Source organism: Diadema antillarum, unplaced genomic scaffold, assembly GCF_040938485.1.
Source record: "Diadema antillarum isolate AM-2024a unplaced genomic scaffold, OU_Dant_1.0 scf00000211, whole genome shotgun sequence".
Taxonomy (NCBI): Eukaryota; Metazoa; Echinodermata; class Echinoidea; order Diadematoida; family Diadematidae; genus Diadema; species Diadema antillarum.
Window position 1 is genome coordinate 2,473,901 of NW_027271100.1, and position 19,598 is coordinate 2,493,498.

At 37.7% G+C, this 19,598-nt stretch overlaps 1 protein-coding gene across 1 annotated transcript in view; it reads right to left on the bottom strand.

The window, feature by feature from the left end:
- LOC139724369 (potassium channel subfamily K member 18-like) overlaps positions 1-18,905 on the bottom strand; it is a 35,235-nt gene extending 16,330 nt beyond the window's left edge. Inside the window, exons 1-2 of the mRNA XM_071635520.1 lie at positions 18,731-18,905; positions 11,025-11,680 (exon numbers count right to left, since the gene is read on the bottom strand). Of these exons, the coding sequence (XP_071491621.1) occupies positions 11,025-11,680; positions 18,731-18,738 (664 nt within the window). The 5' untranslated portion in view covers positions 18,739-18,905. The remainder of the gene's footprint in view (positions 1-11,024; positions 11,681-18,730) is intronic.
- Positions 18,906-19,598: the final 693 nt, after the last annotated feature.

The following is a 19,598-nucleotide window of genomic DNA, read 5'->3' on the forward strand; positions in this document are numbered from 1 at the left end:
TCTCACCACATGTTTAAGCTTCCGTAGAAACATGAGGCATGTGAGGAGGGACAAAAAATGGCCTTCCTAGTATCAATTGCTCTCAATAGCTACATGTTTGAATTTAGAAGATCAACGTCTTGACTATATGTATGTTCACACATGGTGATTAACTTAGCCGAATCTTCCGAAGGCGCAAAAATAACATATATATCTCTTCCTGAGACATGAGAGTCTAAAAAAATTCAATTTGCCAGGAGGGTACAAAACAGCTTTCCTTGTAAAGGTGAGTGCCCTATGTTCAGGGAAAGAGCTACGAATGTGGCAGTGGTACTTGTTAGGAAGCCGCAGCTGTGTTCGAGATAAATGATGAAGGAGACATTATTCCGGGAACCAGAGGGGCGGGAAGCATGGAAGACAGTTAACACACAGCCTTAGGAAGATTCAAGCAAAGTCTCCACGAATGAAATGCATTTCACTGTTTTCAGCAGCTATCAAACAAATTGATACAGAGTGATTGCCCAATAGTGATGTAGTCGACAGTTTATAGTGCATTGCTTAAAAAAAGGAGGTGAAGAAATATTACATAAATCTCCTGCCTTATTTATGAGTAACGATATATATACATATATTCGTATCTTTATAACCCTTTTTCTATATCATAGCAAGTAGGGCAAAATGACAGGAATGATAATCGTTGGCGCCTTAATAACATTGCTTCAGACAATATGATCATTATTGCATGGTGTATTATTGTTATCATCATAACACTTGGAATCATCTGATGTAGAAATAACAAGAAAAGTTCAAATAACCGTCTAAGGTTGCAAACACATAGTTATTGCAATCATTCTTCACGAAAACTGCAAATATGCTAATACCATTTATCTAATTCAATTCCTTGACCCATACACGTAATTCTTCAGCAAAGTATCATCTAAAGTGAAGCAGCAAACTCAGACAAGGAGAAGCACCATCCCACATGCCTAACCCTCTGTATGCCACATGAATCTCCTGTGCACATGTTTGTGCCTGAAATTTGTGCACGTTTGACTCGTTGGAACGGAAGGGGTTAAGGAAGAACCCAATCGAAGGGAAAGCCATTTTCTCAAACCATGTCAGCATACCGAAAGTATTTTGAGCGGAAACTGGACGGGCAATCCATCACAGAGCTTGGTGGGTGGTGTAAGAGTGAGCACCAACAGTCGAAAAGGATCATTCGGGGCCATCTGGACTGATGCGACAGAGCATTTCAGATACCGACACAGTTGTTTACTTTCCGTCAGTGATCATTTTCGAGAAAGGAAGACGGACAAACGTTTTCAAGAGAGGAATGAGAGTGGGTGTAAATGACTGCCTGGTTTACTAATACGTTATCTCTCCCTGCTTAATACAAAACAAGGACCATTAGCGCAGAATACCGGAGTAGTTACCTTGGTCAAAGTCATCAGTGCAAGGCTCGCAAAGTCCTCACAAGATTCGTCCAACTCCTTCTAACATCATTTTCATTTTGTCAGAAAACAGGCGCTGTGGCATAGTGGATAAGACTCCCGACTCCCAATCGGAGGACTCGAGTTCGAGTCCCGCCTAGTGCTTACGTCCTTGGACAAGATGTTTTTACCCACCATGTCCCTCTCGACCCAGGTGTATAAATGGGTACCTGGCAAAGCTGGGGTAATAATAATGGCAGGGCCCTCTGGTAGAGCAGTGGCAACACTGAAGGGGCTATCCTGGATAAATAAGACCTCATTATCATTATCATCATTATTATATTATTATTACCTTATTTTCCTTTCCCTGTTTTGCTAGGCAAATTAGCGACAAAATTTAATGAAAACAAATTAGATCAAGGTAACGCTGTATCAAATAAAAGTATATGGTCAACAAGTTTATTGATGGCCAATGGGAACCCAAAAGAGCAAGGATCCTGCTGAAAAATGAACTCAGTGAATCACAAGTATATGAAAAGAAATAACAAACAAACAAACAAACAAACAAACAAACAAACAAACGCCCAAGGAAGTAATTTTGCACATTTTGCTATCACATCCGCACACAAAATCATGCAAATAACATGAAATTTAAAATCAAATATGTTTCATTATTTTTGAAGAATCTTTACATCTTTTCCATGGTAACCTGATCATAAATAGGCAATGATGAATGCATTGTGCTCTGATTGTGGTAACGCCACCTTGTCAGTTAGATTATCAATAATGTGCGACAAAAATAAGAAAGTTAACCTTTTTCGTGTGAGTCGGGACACTTTATAGACTCAATCTTAGTCTATACAGGGATCCAATCGTGATCACGCGCGAAATGCAACACATAATAGTTTGATGAGCTACTTCGTGTTGTCGATTTACCTCAGTGAAATGTAACAGATTGTACACTGCGTAGTGCATTTGCAGGTACTGTATATAAAAAAAGAAGATTAAGAAATTGAATCACATGGGTTTCAAGTATACCAGCATACATTGATGCCTGAAGCATGAGAGCACCTTTTAGTCATTAGTTCCCATGTTGCGAGGCTCCCTATGATGCAAGTTTAAAGACTCAGTGCATGTTTAAATGCTCTGCGTTATTGAACTGATAAATATGTTGACAGAATGATATCACTGTCTTAACTTAACTGTATACTCAAAATTGTTTCTCATGCCATCTTGGGAATCTTGGAAGTACATCGTGAAATGTGGTCTTTACAAGAAAAGACAGAAGGGGCAAGAAAAGGATAGGAATGAAGAGGATATTTTTGGCATAAAAGACATTTATCATCTCCAAATCATCAGATCCCAACAAAGTCTTGAAGCGCGTCATAATTTAAAGCCAAGAGACATGACAACATCGTGAAAACAAGAGACGGCTGACGGCCGGGGATGGGAGGACTCGATGTAAACATTGGACTTGATGACATATGACCATTTTGACTGTTCACCATTTGCTCAATCAAAGAGACTCACATAAATAATATGCTGTTGGCAACGTCATGTAGCCTGGGCCCTACGAAGAGCTCTATTTCATCAACAATCGCCTTCAGAGGCAGCTCTACATTTTAATCTTCAATGGTATGCCCCCTCATTCAAGGACTTCATTCTACTAATTCCAAAGTAAGAATGCCTTTACTTTGCCTAGCATTCCTAGATAACAATATTTATGAACCCAGGGTCATCAGATTAATGTTACTGTCATTGTGCTACAATATTAAGATGTATCATGTGTATATATATATATATATATATATATATATATATAAGTATATGTATATAATAAATTTGATAGTCAATGACCAACAAACACATAGTCATCTCATGACAACTATACAATATTCAAACAATATCACACGCTTATCAACGTAAAAATTTTCATATGCTTTCGTTTTCAAACCGTAGATGAGTTTTTTTCTACGTCCATGTTATACCACCATCAAAGTGATATCTTAATTTTCTTTACCCCGGAAGCCAGTCAGATTTACACTCATTTTCCTGTAATGCTATGCAAGCTGCTGAAGAGAATAACGAGTGGCATTGTTGAAAGGCTTGACAAATACGCCGAAATTAACCCATGCAGTTTTTAAAAACTATTCGTGTTTAGAATGAACCGCAGGGTAACGCAGCCTCGTGGTTCAATGACTTTTACATTAGTAGACAAGGATACGGCCTCCCGTCTGCAATGATGCAATGTGATCTATAGCATCATAAATCAAGCATTTGCCCAGTGCGGCTGAAGGTAATACCATTAATGCATCAGAAGCAAATCAACAGTCTGTCAGAATGATTGAGTCAAGCTTATTTTATTAGGTGTGCAACATTCGAATGAAGTAAAACTCGTCATATCCAGTATCCACAGTCAGGGATAAAGACCAAAAATTCGGAAGGGATGTACGTCAGGCAAATTCAATTCAATTAACGAACGAGCTGAAGTGGAATGAACCGCTGGTTTTACAGCATAAATCTGTCCCTATGTCAGAGGTTTAATGATTTTGTTCCTTACAAGACTGATTCTGGTACGGTATGAAAATTTGTCGCATGGAAGGACGCGCAGCCTTAAATGAGAAAATATTTTGTTAATCTATTCTGGATGGAAATCCAAAATCAATATATTTACAAGACTGTGATATATACACTCCACAATTACCAACTTTGCAACTGAAGGATTAAAATAAGTGAAATTTATACTGAGGTGCATTAAATAAATATGTTCGTGTGATAAGCAAAGTATATGATAAGAGTTTGTTCAGACGTTAAACAATCTGGTCTACAGTTTTCTTGTCTATTAATCATTAAAGTGTATATTTATAGAGGTATTTTTAGTTTTTCTTAAAGATTTCGGGATTGACCTGTCTATTTGCAAACAAAAACAAACAAACAAACAAACAAGCAAGCAAACAAACAAACATCCCCTCTCCCTCCCCCCCCCCCAAAAAAAATCAGACAGTAGGAAAAGAATAAAAAATAAAAAATATAAAAGTCCAGCAGTCGTCTACTCTAAGCGGTATTTCTTCGATGAATTTTTAGTTCTATTGAATTCCATTGATTTAACAGCTGTTGATGAAATGCAGCATATTGTTCTTTGGTGACATTGCATGCGTCTACCACAACTGTCGCACAAAATATAGATTTCACGACTCGCAAAATTTCATGTTTTTAACAGGTGGTGGTCGAGGTCATTTTTACCACTATGACACACTCATCCAATACAACAGGCAGTGGATTTCTTCAAAATAATGCTTTGAAGGCGTTAATCAACAGCGCATGTGCAGAAAGTTGTTGTTTTCACACTCATGTGTCTGTTTGTCATGCCGAACAGGTAGGACGTGATATCATTTCAGCTTCTTTGCCATTGCTTGGGACTTTGTTTTAAGTTTGTTCTATAAACACTTCGGATATTTGCTCAAATGAAAGATTATCACAATTTATTTCATTTACTAGAAAATATCCCGTCTGTCGCTTGCTCCCTTTTGCTAGGATGGGGCAATGCAGGTAAAACCAGTTGCTGAAGCATACAGTGTAATGGACGTTTCTTCGATAAAAACTCATATTTTCTTGGAACTTGCAATTTCCACTTCGCTTTTCGTAGGTTTCCTTAATGCCTCCCTACAAACGGCTTTGTTCTTTTACATCCAATATCTGTGCATGACCGTGTTTACGACATTAATTGCACATTGTTTGAGTGAGATTTGACGTTTTACGCCTTTTGTGTGTGTTATGTAAGTCCTTTTTTGTTCTACCAGCATGTATAATTGTCATTACAGAGAAATATGAAAATAAACTAAACTGAAAGTGGCCGTTAAACTACGTAGTAGACATTAGTGAATCTATCACTGTTTGTGAGTATGTGTGTGTGTGTTGGGGGGGGGGGGGGGAGGGGGGCGTCACTGCATCGCTGCGACGTACAAGCCTAATCTACAATGTTGTGTTGTAATTAATGTTTGTTAATTATGGTTGACCCTGACCACAGCCGCTCCTTTCAGTTAAGTAGATGGTTATAACGCAAAAAAAAAAAAAATAACGTCACGACACTGTAATATTTATCCCATTACCCTTCAGAGGAGGTTTCGTTTCACCTCCTGAAAGAGGTAAATTGCATCCTATACGCGCAGAACAGTGCAGGCACGTCCAGTCAACTTACGATTTCTATGATCCCTAACCATTATGGTACAGACACGACTGTTGTGTTCTGAGATCATATCTATGATGTATGCTAACTCTACTCTTTCTCCCTTTTACATTGGAAGCTTGTCAAGGCTATGCTCTATAGTTACGGATTTTCGCAAACACTAATGGGCACTCAAACACGTCACACGTTCGTTGTGTGTGTGTGTGTGTGTGTGTGTGTGTGTGTGGTGTGTGGTTTTTTCCTTTTAAAAGAAACAGAAATTACGTGAAGGGATACTGACAAAGTCCGATAAAACTGCCTCATGTTAGACCACAATGTTGGTTAGCAGGTTGAACTAAAAGCAGCAAACCGTGATGTCGAACAAACACTGGAGTGAATGCAACGAAAGGATTCTTGTTTTTATTGAATCCACATCCCTGACCTTCGCTATGGAGAGACGTTAAAAGAAGTGGAGAGCTAGGCCTTTAATCCTACTGACAGAAGAAACCTTGCCTCTTTAGATTCCACTCTGTTGCTTGGCTAATATTTGCTGTAGTTATTTTCATTAGTAATTATGTTTATTGTTATTAATATGATTATTTCTACAATCTGCCTGCTCTATAAAGTAATCCTGCCACGTTGAAAAAGGCCGATGAGATGACAGAATTATAATTGCGCGAGACTCGTGTAGGTACGAAACAAAGGATCGCTGCATGCGATCATCACAAAGACCTTGTGCGCTGAGCTTTCATTGTGCGAGTCGCAGTAACGCCTCAAGGTAAGAGCTACGATTATATAATTCATTGCATTCATTTGCTAGCATGGCGCAGATGCGTTATGCTATTATGGGAGTTAAACATCGACGACTTTCATAATCACAAGTCTTAAGGCAAGAAAACGCGAGGTCTTAGCTAGGAGGCAGGGATGTTACACAACAGAAGGTCATTAGACAGCACTCCGTTCAACGACTATACATACACGTGGTTGTTTTATTACCGCAAACATCTCTTCCTCATTAACATCATCATGCAAACTTTGAAGAAGCACAGAGTTACTTGAGTCAAAAAATCTTTCTGTTAACATATGGTTGGCGTTAAAAAATCTTTAGTTAACATGTTTTAAGCAATGCTTACCAGAATAATAGTCAATAGCAAGTAAGAACACGTGTTTACTAACCAAGATTTGTAACACAGAAGCTAAGATTCCATATTATTATCATGTTCAATATGTTTCTCTCAATACATTCTTCATAATCCGTTGAAGAAATCTGGGCTTTGAGGTTGTGTGTCTTCACATAATAAGGCAAGTTCGACTCGCACTATCTTTATTCACCTTTTTGGGTATGATAGATGGAAAACGATTTAAAGGCTGATCGACTTGCGCTCCGACATACATTTTGGTTCTGCGATCGTCGTCACATTTTGTCCGTTTGATACCCTGCACACTCTGCAGATCTGAGGGAGCTGCCAGGACCAGGGTTTTCCTAAAACCATTGTAACGCATTTTTTTGTAACATTTTCATTTCTTTTTCTGAGTAACGAATCCGCATCGCACATTGGACTTGATTTTTTTTTGTGTGTGTATGTCTCCTTCCATTCGCCAGAATGTTAGAGTGAAGTAAAGTTGATACTGATATAACAAATTCTTATATGTACAGACTAACTTTAAGTCATACATTGGTTAAAATACGTTCTCATAAGCTCTCAAGGAATGAATATTGTACGTACATGTATATTTCTCTCTCCAAATTCTTTTTTTTTCACAAAACTTCACAGGACTCATTTTGTATTTAGCTGATGATAAGTCTGTATTTTACGATAGCTCTGTTGCTCAGCTGAATTATTCTTTTGATTACATTGTCTTAATTGATAACTTGTCCTAAATAGATACGTAATTTCATTTCTGTACATTTATTATGAATGCATACATGATCTTAATGTATTTTTAATGTTATTTCCACTCAGAGTAGGAGGTTTACTGTAGATTTTATAGGGTTTGATTAAAGCAGTTCGTTGTGTTTTTAATTTTACTCTATTTAGGTTTATTTGAAAGACTTATATTACTGTATGACGAAATCAAATTTACCGCAAGATATAATTCATTCCATTCCATATTTGTGTTCGTGTTATATAATGATTTGTAAATTTTCGAACTTTGAGCCTATACGTCTATTTTCTATGTATCGTCGTATCTATTGTTGTATATGACATAGATTTTGTTTGTATATTAGCTTTATACATTCCCTCTTTCTCACTGTCATTTATTTATGTGGACCCAGAAAATAGGTTGTTTCATCCCATGATGAAGATGTATATCAAAAAAATGAAATAAATTGAGTCATACGTGACCGATCATGCGAAGCCCGATTATGTGAGAGTGAATCGGGTCATTTAACAGATAATCATCCAGGCCTATCCCTGAACACATTCACTGACGATTTGGTTTGATGCAATATCAATATTTTCCCCATTATTCTATAAACGTAGGATGGCATATTTATATGGAAATTAATGCCGAGTGGGTATGAAAGACGTGACAGACAAAACGGATTGCTGCACAGTATGAGCGCCACGAAGTGTTTACTGTTCATTAATGTGGGCCATTTCGCATAAATTTCCCATAAAATGGGGGTGAAGAAACTTCCAACGGAAAAAAAAAAATCAGAAGTCAGTCCAACATATACGTAGTGGTAAAAAGATAGTGTGGATATGTTACAAAAACATTACCAATGAAAAAAGAAGAGTTTTACTCGAAAGGTCTGTTGTAAAGAAACAGTATCCCCTATTTCCTTTTTGCATTTAATTGTATGCTTTCTCTGTCCTCACTTCGCATAAGCATTCTTTCTAATGATCTGTTTCAAAGTGTGTTAGTGTGTATGTGAGAGACGGGGGGGGGGATTAGTATTTCTGGCTACAATAACTTGAGTTAAGGTTTCTGTACAGTAGCAAACGTCAATGTGTTTCGCAACCATTGTGATACAACCGTTTCATTTCTTTGTAACTTACCTGATTACAAAATGCTAGGGTTTGTGTTAATGAGTGTTTTTGCTACATTGGAATGATACTTGATTGTAAGACCAGCGATTCATCCAAGATTACATCATCATTCTATGAACTTATAACAGCATGCTTGTGTATAATAAAAACAGCTTTGGGCGACGTGTTAGTTTTATCATTCTACCACAGTATATTCAACGGATATCTCGATAGTTTAAGTTCAGTTTTTTTTTTTAGGACCTGGAGTTCAAGTTTGTGTTTGATTTTTTTCCGTCTTTCCATTTTTTTTTTTTGTGGTCTTTGTTCTTCCTCACTTTCTTCTCTTTTTTTTGGGGGGGGGGGGAGTTAGAAAGGAATCTTAACTCGAGAGGTCAGCCAGATATCTATGTTGCTGCGTTTAGAGGAAGTTTGCTATTGATGAAGAGAAGTGTTTGTTATTGAAGGACAGCTATATCCTTCTACAAACGCTTTCTCATTTTACTAGCGTGTGGGGGTGAATTGAATAATGTTTGTATTGTGTACTATAAAAGACGCTGTCCTTGAAAGTGTCTCACAGGGTATAAAAAAAGCCTGCTGTGGCCCAAAACGCACCATATCATTCATTTAGTCAATCTGATCACCTACTGCTTGCTGATTTAATTTTTATAGTTGTTCTTTCTCCTGCATCCTAGTCCCGCGTTTTATGCAAGGACTTTTCACCAAGCGAGTCCTCAAATAAAAAAGACAACAACTGTAATAGAACATGATTGCAGTAATATGAAAGAAGTATTTCGAATTGGCACGTAGACGCACATAAATCATACGATAACACATCACTGCAAGATTAAGATATTAGACACGTTAACCATAACCAAAACCTGCTTTGTGTTTTTATTCAACTTTAACCTAAAAACGAAATTCTTTGATTGGGGGATTATTTTGCTATACTGTTCTGCACATTTCTCTATCTTTTCCTGTTTGTGATATCTTCCGTAATTCAGTGTAATTTGTGCGCTTGGTAGGTATGCATGTTAACATGATATGAATATTGTGTTTCTTAAACCATAAGGTGGTATAGCCACATGAGAATTGACTGCAAAGACATGTTCCCAGTTGTAGTTTAATGATAATGATCATACAGCTCAAATGGAGAAAGTAAAAAAGTTTTAGTATTCTTTTACTTTTTTATCACTTGCAGTCAGTCTGTTTGGGAGTTATCAAAACGAATATAATGAATGTGATTCCAGGAAAAAAGCCAGTGTTTGTTATCTCTAACAGTCGCATTCCAATAAAGTAATAAACACAAACAGTTAACAAAGAATCAAACAATAAACTAGAGTCGGTGAATATCATGGCTATGGTGATCCAAGCAAACAGCTTACTGACCAATTAGGTTTGGTACTTGTATAATTAAGAGTTTGATCGCAGGACAACTTCACTCCATTTTTGTTAATTTGAGATATTTGCGTATACAGCTGCCAAGACAACAACAACAACAACAAGAAAATGTGGAATATCTTTAATTATAAATTCAAGAATATCACTTGGCATGCCTTGGTGTGTAGCAAGCGAGGTATTGCCGAAAAGGAATCATCTAATGATGGGTATATGTGCTTACTTTAAAATGTTTAAAAATAGCGCTTAGCCCATTTTGGTATCAAACTGTTCATACTGCTCCGGATCATGATATGGCGTAATTAAAAGTCGCTTCATATAAATTTTCAATCATTGTGATTGATTTCACATCGAGCAAGAAAAGGTACCTATGGATATAAGATATTCTTATGTTTCTCAAGCGATACCAGCAATTAGAAGCTGTTTAAAATAGATTATACACGCACAATTAGTGACAATGTTCATGTGAGCGTATAGACACGCACACGTAAACACACCATATTCACATGCTGTATTACCATTCAAGGAAGGAAGAAAGAGTATGATTGTAACTTAGTTCTTCTCTCTTTCTCTCTCTCCCTCTCTTTCTCTTTTGTTTCCGTTATTTCAGGTCTACATGTTGCATTCTCAGCTACAATAAGTTAACAATGACTAATAAGAATAACCTTGTAGGTTAGAACCATGATTAAAAAAGCAATAAAACAACTCAACTTGAAGATATTAACATTCATTGAGTACCTCTTCTCAAATGATATAATCATGCACTACACATTTCTTTGTGTTCATCTTTGCATTTTGTCCCCCCCCCCCCCAAAAAAAAAAAAACAAACAAAAAAAAACGTTTCACTTCTATCTCTTGGATAATTAAAGATAAACATTAAAAACGTTTGTTTCAATATCCAGTCATTATGAGCAATATATTCTCCCACTTGTCAAACGTGAATGAACGTCCTCCTGCGGGATTTCTCGATTGTTTATAATTTTGTAAACAAGTCATATGTAACAAAATGTGCCTAAGTGAGCGTGGGCTGCTACGAACAAGGAAGTCTAAAGTCTAAGCGGAAGAAGGACTGAACTCACCTATTGTGGTAATGGTTGTCATGCAGAATAGCATGGCGCTGGGAAAGGACCAGGCTCGACCCGCCTGTACGGCCTCCATTCGACCAGCTTTCCAATCTCGACCATTCATCTTCTCGATCATTTCATCAATTTTGCGATCCACCTCCCCTTTTCTGATATAGTGATGATCGTCCCGATATGTAGAAGTCATGGGTTCATTTTGTCCTCTCTCTGTGGGCTCTTCATCAGACTTACGAATGATTTCACTTGATGTAGTATTGCTCGGTGATACACCAGTGGTCATTGCGGTAGGATCAATAGCCGAGCTGTTGGTCATCATATCGTAAAGTTCTGTTTTGATTTGAACAACATCATTTTGAAACCGCGTGGCTTCGTTGTTCGTGTTCTCCAAGTATCTGAAGACAGCGGCCCCAATCATGAGGTAAACGAAAAAGACTATGAGTAGAATGACGGCCGGCAAGACATGGCGGAAGAATCTCCAGACGGGACCTCGATGGAGGTCCTCCTTCTCATCGGAGACGGAATCGTCGCGGCGTCGTATGCTGATCCCTCGCCGACTTCCGTTCCCCATGTCGGACATTTCTGGATGTGGTTGCAACATGGTGGCCTGGTGAGCTTTGCGCCCTGCACAGCTGTGGCCAGGTTTCGTCTTTCCCCTGCACAATAGATAGATCAATGAAAGCTGAGCGTCATTCAATTCTTTACCATTTTTATCACACTGACACCTGCTGTGGAATGCTATATTGGTAACACAGATGTACAACTTGTCCCATGCCTCCTAAACATTGAATGGTGATCAAATCCATGCACACACAGTCATATTATACGCATCCCTGGGTCACATGTTTACAGGCATTATACAAGTAGTGGCAAGGGTTGTGAATTGGTGTATACATTGTCAACAAAATACTGGTAGACTGTTTAATAGCTTAAAGCAGATAACTAATCCTCTGAATCTACGGTAATACTTCGTATGTTCGCATATTGAACGTCCATAAAATACAAGCAGTACAATGCATTAAAGATAAACAAAATGCTCCATGCACAAATATACTAAAAACAGCAGCGTCATGTAATATGAACACTCTACTATTTTATCATTTCTATATTGCCACTAGCTGCTGTCTACAGTACTAAAGCACTGCTATGCATCACAAATTTGAGTCAGCTATAATCAGGGCATGCTATACGATAGATATGATAGGTTTATTGATCGACAAGAAAAAGGTCACATGCTCATTTATCGTATATTGCTCACTCAGCAACAGGCCAGGCAGACGGTAGTACCACGGCAAAACTCTCTAAAATTAACGCTGCCGCCGTATGCCGTTGATATGCATGCACTTCTTAGGTTGCCAATATTTCAGGATTGGTGTGCAGAACGCAGTAACGGCGATGATACTGTAGCCTTCACAAAGTGGTTAACTGTTATGCACGGTGTGTCCGTGCGGCAAACCGTTCTAGCACTGTTAGTCAAACGTCAAGCGATGATCAGTTCATTAAAAGCAGCCTGTCAACACAAAGACAAAATAGGTATCAATGCCAAACCTTGTAATGCAACAAACTAGAAACATTCAGCAATATTGATCATTCTGGACAATAAAAAATGACACGCTTTCAGTTCGATTCTTGCATACATCATTCATTGAAAATCAAAATGAATAAATAAAAGGACTAATGAAAGGCCCTATCACCGTGATCACGCAGAATTCTTCTGACTAAGATTTCAATGAATTGCGTGGGAATGATAGAACAAGAGCCCCACCCCTCCCCCCCCCCCCCGAAAAATGGAAATTGCACGCTATAACTGAGCAAGCATTCAGACATGTATCTCACAATAGTAATCTTGTTGAAGTGGATGTCACTTGGGTAGAAATGTAATCATCTTCATTCGAGAAAAGTCATAATGTGACTTTGCTTTTACTAATCTGAAGGTGTCAGCAGCAATCCTACCCCCTACCCCTCAGTGTAAGCCTTACCTTGATTGACGTGTGGCAACATAATTACCCTAGATGCATTACTGAGACAACTTCTGCGCTATTCACACAGTCCATGATGTGGCTACTATTCAATAAATATAAAACATTATTACCTATACGAGGGAGTTTTGCGAGGCAATTCCAGTTGTTATTTTGCAGGGTTAAAGGTCAGGAGTTGTTATTTTGCAGGGTTAGAGGTCAGCAGTCAATATGCTTTTCGCCACGTCGCTGCGTGTCGGTTACACACACCGCACCGTACACAAAACAATGTGTGCAAACAGTGCAGTCTTCCGGTTTAGGGAGGTTGGAAGAGAGAGAGAGTGGAATCTCTCTCCCCATCTCAATACTTTAAGGCCCCCTCACACCTGAGCGAATTGCCTGAAATATGACTTGCGATGACTGGCGAAAGGCATTTTTGGAAAAATCGTTTTCAATGGTAATTGATAGTACATCATATTTACCCTTCGTGTTTGGGTTCGTACACCTTCTGAACTAACAGTTGCGATTATTCAAATTCGCACGGGATTTTTGAACATGTTTAAAATTTCCCGACGAATTGAAAAATCGTCTGTCATTTGCATCTCTTATTTAGTCTGCAGTAATCGTTCGTTTATCGTTCGTGTGCTATTATCACGCATAGTCCCTCATCGCGCTTTTGCCAAGGTGGACCGATCTCGAAAGGACCCTAAACGAAGCAACCCGATGACTAAATATGACTTGCGCATAGAAACGAAGATACTATGACAAACGTATTTTCGCTTGCCATCTTCTATGCGAAGGGAAACCAAGATTGACTTTTACTAAATTTGAATAGCGATGCATACACGAAGGCAAGTCTAAGAGATACTACGACAAACTATGGATTGCGATGTGATACGAATACGAGCGAATGACCTGACGAAAAAATTGGCGAATGCTGAGCTGCTCTCTGTGACCAGCCACTCACCACGCTACTCATATATAAACATTCCACCCGAAAGTTTCAAAGTTTCTTCAGAAAAATGGAAGATGCAGCCCGCCTCATTTTATGTTTCTGTGAATGTATACTGCTCAATGCAATTACTCATGTGTATCTATGTGTGTTCTAATATAGTTTTATTTCAGTGCACTTGTTATTCTTTGTCTTTGTACTTTTAAAATTTGTATTCAATTTGTATTAGATTGAATGCGGAAATAAATCAAATTGAATCAAATCAAATTGAATCAAATCAAATCAAATCAAATCAATATAAATGAAACTTGTTTATTTTTGCAAGTTTTACTTTTGTGCTTTGGAAGAGAGAAAAAAAGTGTTCACTCATGCGTACAATTTCCCTTTGTATTAATCCACCAATCAAATAACCTTGAATATGGTATCTAAAACACCAGTACTGTATTAGCCAAATAATCCATGAGAAATATGAGCTTGAACAAGTGTTTACCTTCTTTTTTTGCTGAGTGTATATATACACTCAGCCCCCCAAAAAAGAAAGGAAACACTTATTCGAGTTCATACTTTTCATAGAAGATTTTGATGAAAATCAATGTATATTACATAATACCAAATTGAGGTAATTCAATTGGCTATCAAACTAGTAGGTCAATATAAAGGGAAACGTTATGCATGAGGAAACGCATTTGTTTTTGTCCTCCAAGGTACGAAAGCAAAAATTGCAAAAATTGACATGTTGTCTTTCATTTGGAAATGCCCTTCAAGATAACAATGATAACAAAAGACCAGTTTAACAGAGTGGGAGACATAAATGAAATAAGAAAAATAAGTTTTGGTTCTCTTTATGTCTCTATACTATAACCTCAAACAAAATCAAAGTTAAAAAACTAAAGTGGGAAATAAGACTTTTCTGTCAATTCAAACTTCAAATGACATAGGAAGTAAGGGCACAATGATGATTAAATGAACAGAATATCTTCATTTATTTCTTTTAATGTCGTAATTTAAGAATCCATGAGACAAATTCAACAAAAACATATGATTTATGATTTTCCTAATTTGAGAAATTTTTATTTATATTGCTTCTCCTCTCATTTCATTTCAATTTGGATATGACAGAAAATTCTTCAGTTTCCTTTAAAAGGTAATCACCTTTCTCTGGCTGCACTGAAATCTGGACGGACGGACACAGGGCCCCATTTCATAAAGAGTTGATTTGATGACAACTCTTTGCTGGAATGACAATTGTCATGGTAACGACAAGAATACAGCTTCCTGATTGGCTGTTTGCTGTGGGAAGTTGTCATTCCAGCAAGAGTTGTCATCCTAACATCTTTTATGAAATGGGGCCCTGGTCGCTTTTATACTCCTCGAGGAGCGCACACACACGTACGAGAACGCCTGATCTATTCTTTCGTCTTCGTTTCCAATCGCACGCCATATCAAACCATTGGTCATTGTTCGTTCGTCTTATCGGGTCATATCCACCCTTCGCTCGCCTTCGGCCGCAATTTACTCAAAAAAGTGAACCAAAAAATCGTTATCCTTCGCTGACCGTTCGTTAATCATATTTGACTTTAGTTTATAATCGGATGATTTGAAGGCAATTTTATTTGAAATCGTTGAATTCGCGCGCATTTCGTGCGTTTTTCCCATTCGTCCCCCTTCGTCCCCCTACATTCGCTCAGGTGTGAGGGGGCTTTTAAACGTAAACATTCCGATCGACCACGAAAAGAAAAGTTTCCACGACGTCCAGGGTGTCAGTTACACGCACCGCAGAAGAACGCTGATAAATCAGCTCATACAAGGTCGACCACTTACAGCAGCACTAGGCAATGACTAGTCCATTTGTGCTCAGTAATTGCACAGTGACCATCAGTTTTACAGTAAAAATAAAGTGTAAGAGCGTTCAGAACTTTGAAGTTTGCCTGTTACAACTTCATATGTATCTTTGAAGTTGGAGTTGAGTGATATACATTGATGAACAATTTTGTAATTATTCAACATGTTGATGGTCTACAGGTAGTCAAATGTGGCTTCATCTGAATCAGTGTATAGCCGTATTCACATATTTTCTTAATTTACCTAAGGGATAGGTAATAATTATGATATTGACTGGCCTTTCTTTCGGGAGGTACCAGATAAATATTGCCCGCACTGAAAACATATTGCCCTCGTCTTCGACTCGGGCAATATGCTTTCAGTTTGGGCAATATTTTCTGGTACCTCCCTCAGGGCCAGTCAATATTATATAATTGCTTGTGCCACAGAAGTCTGTTTCCTCATTCACGAGTCAACAAAACAACCGGAGTGGGAACATTGAATATCGTGAGTTACGAGTCACATAAGAATGGGCTTTGTAATATAAAGGTGTCAAAAATTTGGCTCTCAGTTTTGTTCAGTGGAAATTTTCCATGACATAATCGTCCCTCCTGCCCTCCTATGTGGCGGAAGTGAGTTTCCAAAAAATCTGTTATCCTCTTGATTCGTTTCCCAGCAGTGTTTGCAGACACAACAGGAAACTTTACAACAAGGTTGTTAGCCCTGCCTTATTATTTTTAGTACAGAAGCAACGATATTATCGCGAAATATCGAGGGACTAGCGCGAAAAACTATTACACTGCACAACGTGACAATGAGTCATTTTGTATGTAAATGTGTATGAGTGTGTAGGCGTTATAAGCAGATATTTTCAGCAATAAAGAGTAATTTGAATTCTCTTGTTATACAGATACTTAGGCCTACTTCAAATTTCTTCCTTTTTTTTTGCTTTTTCTTTGCAGAAAAATTTAATGAATTGATAAACCACCAGCCTTCATAATTTATTTCATTGTTGTTCTAGAATTCGACAGAAAATATGAATGGAAAGCCGAATGTCAACTATGATTACGGATGAATGTTATGTGGCAAGATTTTACTTCAATTTCAGTTTTTATTTCAATTTATTTCATTTTCTTCTTCCATAGAACATAATGAATGAAATCATGAATAATTTTGAGTACAAACGAGTTGACGTTATCAAAACTAGTGACACTTTGTAATTAAGAAATAAAAGCATATATACATAGTCACAAATTAATGCTGTTACATACTACATTATCCATGCTCTGACGAAAGAAATAAAATAGTCTCAATTTCAAATTCAAATTTGTTCAAAACTTCAAATGTGTTCTAAAGATCATCACTGAAATATATCGATATTAAATATCGCTGCAGAGATAACACACAAGTGCTACTTTATTGCTTCAATGTATGATTCATCAATCTAAATTTCTATTGAACGAGGATATCAAACGGAATGTATTCTAAATGCAAGAAGTATAAAAAGAATGAATCTTAAATGGCTGCAAACCTTGGAAGCTTGAGACAACTTCATACGCAGAATTTTAATAGACGTTGTAATTACTGACAACATGTCCACAATACCGTATGTCCCAAAAAGATTACAACGGGACCCTCCACAATGATAACTTTGAAAATAGTGAATCAATCCAAATGCAATTTCACGGTATAAAACTGTAACTTGATACCCACATCTTACAGAAAACCCCATTTAATTTGCTTCAATGGTCGAAGAGAAATGAGGAGTTTTGTAGAGCATGTCAGGAATCCCTTCCCTTCAAGTTCTGTCCATTGTGTTCAAACATGAATATGCAGTTCCAGGATCATCCAAGTGCTAAACTTGGAAAATTAGACTCATGACATGCTTTACAACGATCTGCTTTTCTCTGTGACCACTTAACCAAATTGAGTGGGGTTTCTGCAAAATATAGCTAAGATGTTATATCTGAAGAGCCTGAAGTAGCATTTAGACAGTTTCATCATATCGGAAGTTATCAACGCAAAAATCTGATTGTATTTTTTTTTTTCGGTGTGGGGGGGGGGGGGGGGGGCGACATACTGTATAATATATCACTTATATGTATACCTGATATACCATACGTTTCATGCTGAGTATGAATCTAAACAAAGCTACATTCCGAACGCTCTAATACTCAAGTGGTATGAGTTTGACTGTAGACTGTAGAGCAATAAAAGAGTACCCCTTGTAAGGTGGTATGAAAGTTATGTAATCACTATGCATTTACTGTGGTCTGTCATTACTGGGGAAAAGCTTGCAGTTTTATAGGAAATTTAATCAAGAATTTATTTCTAATTTGATGAAATTATATGTATTTCAACAAAATGGCACCTAACGCAAGAAATCAATTACTTTGAATCATACATTCATAGAATCTTATCCTAAAAAAGAGACAAAATAACAAGATGCCATTGAATGGTGTTCATAAAAGTGACTGCCGACATCTTAGAGGCTTTGTTGATACAAGTGTATGTGTTATATTCTTTCATAACTTCAGAATGATTGGTGTATCATTCATGTGAAATCATATGTTAGGCTGAATAAAATTCCCTAATCCACCATCGTATAGCCATAAGCTTGAATTCATGGCGGTCGGGGGATACAGTGTATGCGGACTGCTTGCCGATCCCTAGAATGACAGTAAGGAATATTTTAGTAGGATACAAAGAGATTAGAAAAGGTAAACCTTCACCTTTTTATCGGAGCTTCCCTACTCAGCACTATGCTTTTTTTTTTGTCTATAACAGTTTTTCTAAGATACTTAGTTATTTAGTAGTAAAGACCATAGGCCATAGCCTTGCATAGCATTAGAGCTGTATGTTCTTGCCATTAATCATATCGAACGCCTTCATTTTCATATATTCGCAAAAAATGAGAAGAAAACCTCTCTAAAGCATATTATACCGGTTTAAGATAAAGAGAAATATTTTCTTACCATGCCATGATGAATTAGTGATGGTCCAATCCAAACAGTTTTCTCACACCATGCACAGAAACTCAGCCCTATAAAATATTCCTTCGTTCCAATTCCAAAGGAGTGGAGCTCTAGTGCCCATCCATCCAGTAATCACGTGACCTGTAGTGTGGAAGAGCACACAAAATAACGACCGTTAATTTTGTGAAGCTTAGGGTGTCGTCTTCTCGCGGGAAAACCCCTTTGAAACGGAGGGCATGTGATGCAAATTATGACGACCTTATATGCCAGAAGTGTGGGACATAATGAAAGCCAGCTCACAAAATGCCAACGATTATTCTGGCCGCTGAAGTTATACTCAACACGCTTGCAACCTGGAAGTTGGTCGCGGGCGTGTTGCGCACGATTTCCGGTAGTCCTTTGTCGGGTCGTTACTTCTCTCTGTAGTCAAGCGGAAGACTTGTAAACACTGGCAGACCAATACCGTAGCTAGGAAGGTGAAATGTCCTTATTAGTGTCACGTCCAGGATGGTACAGTCTGGTAGAAATAAAGTTCAGCTGCCACGTCGATAAGTCGATGGAAATCAAGCATTAAACTTTTGATGGAATACGTGCAATATTGATCCCTGGGAAATTAGCAGGTGTCCAATGATACTATCACACATATTCAACCATGTTTGAGACTTTTATTCATTTTCCCCCAAGAAATTAAAGCATGAGATACTGAATGGTTGTGTTTGTGCAATTAGTAAATAGTTTTCCAATCGCACGTTTGACACGTCTACAAAGATAACGTCAATATTTGAAAAGGAGCTCAGACACAAACACACACATACAAACACATACACACAAACATGTTTTATATAATAAACAGATATACCTATTATGT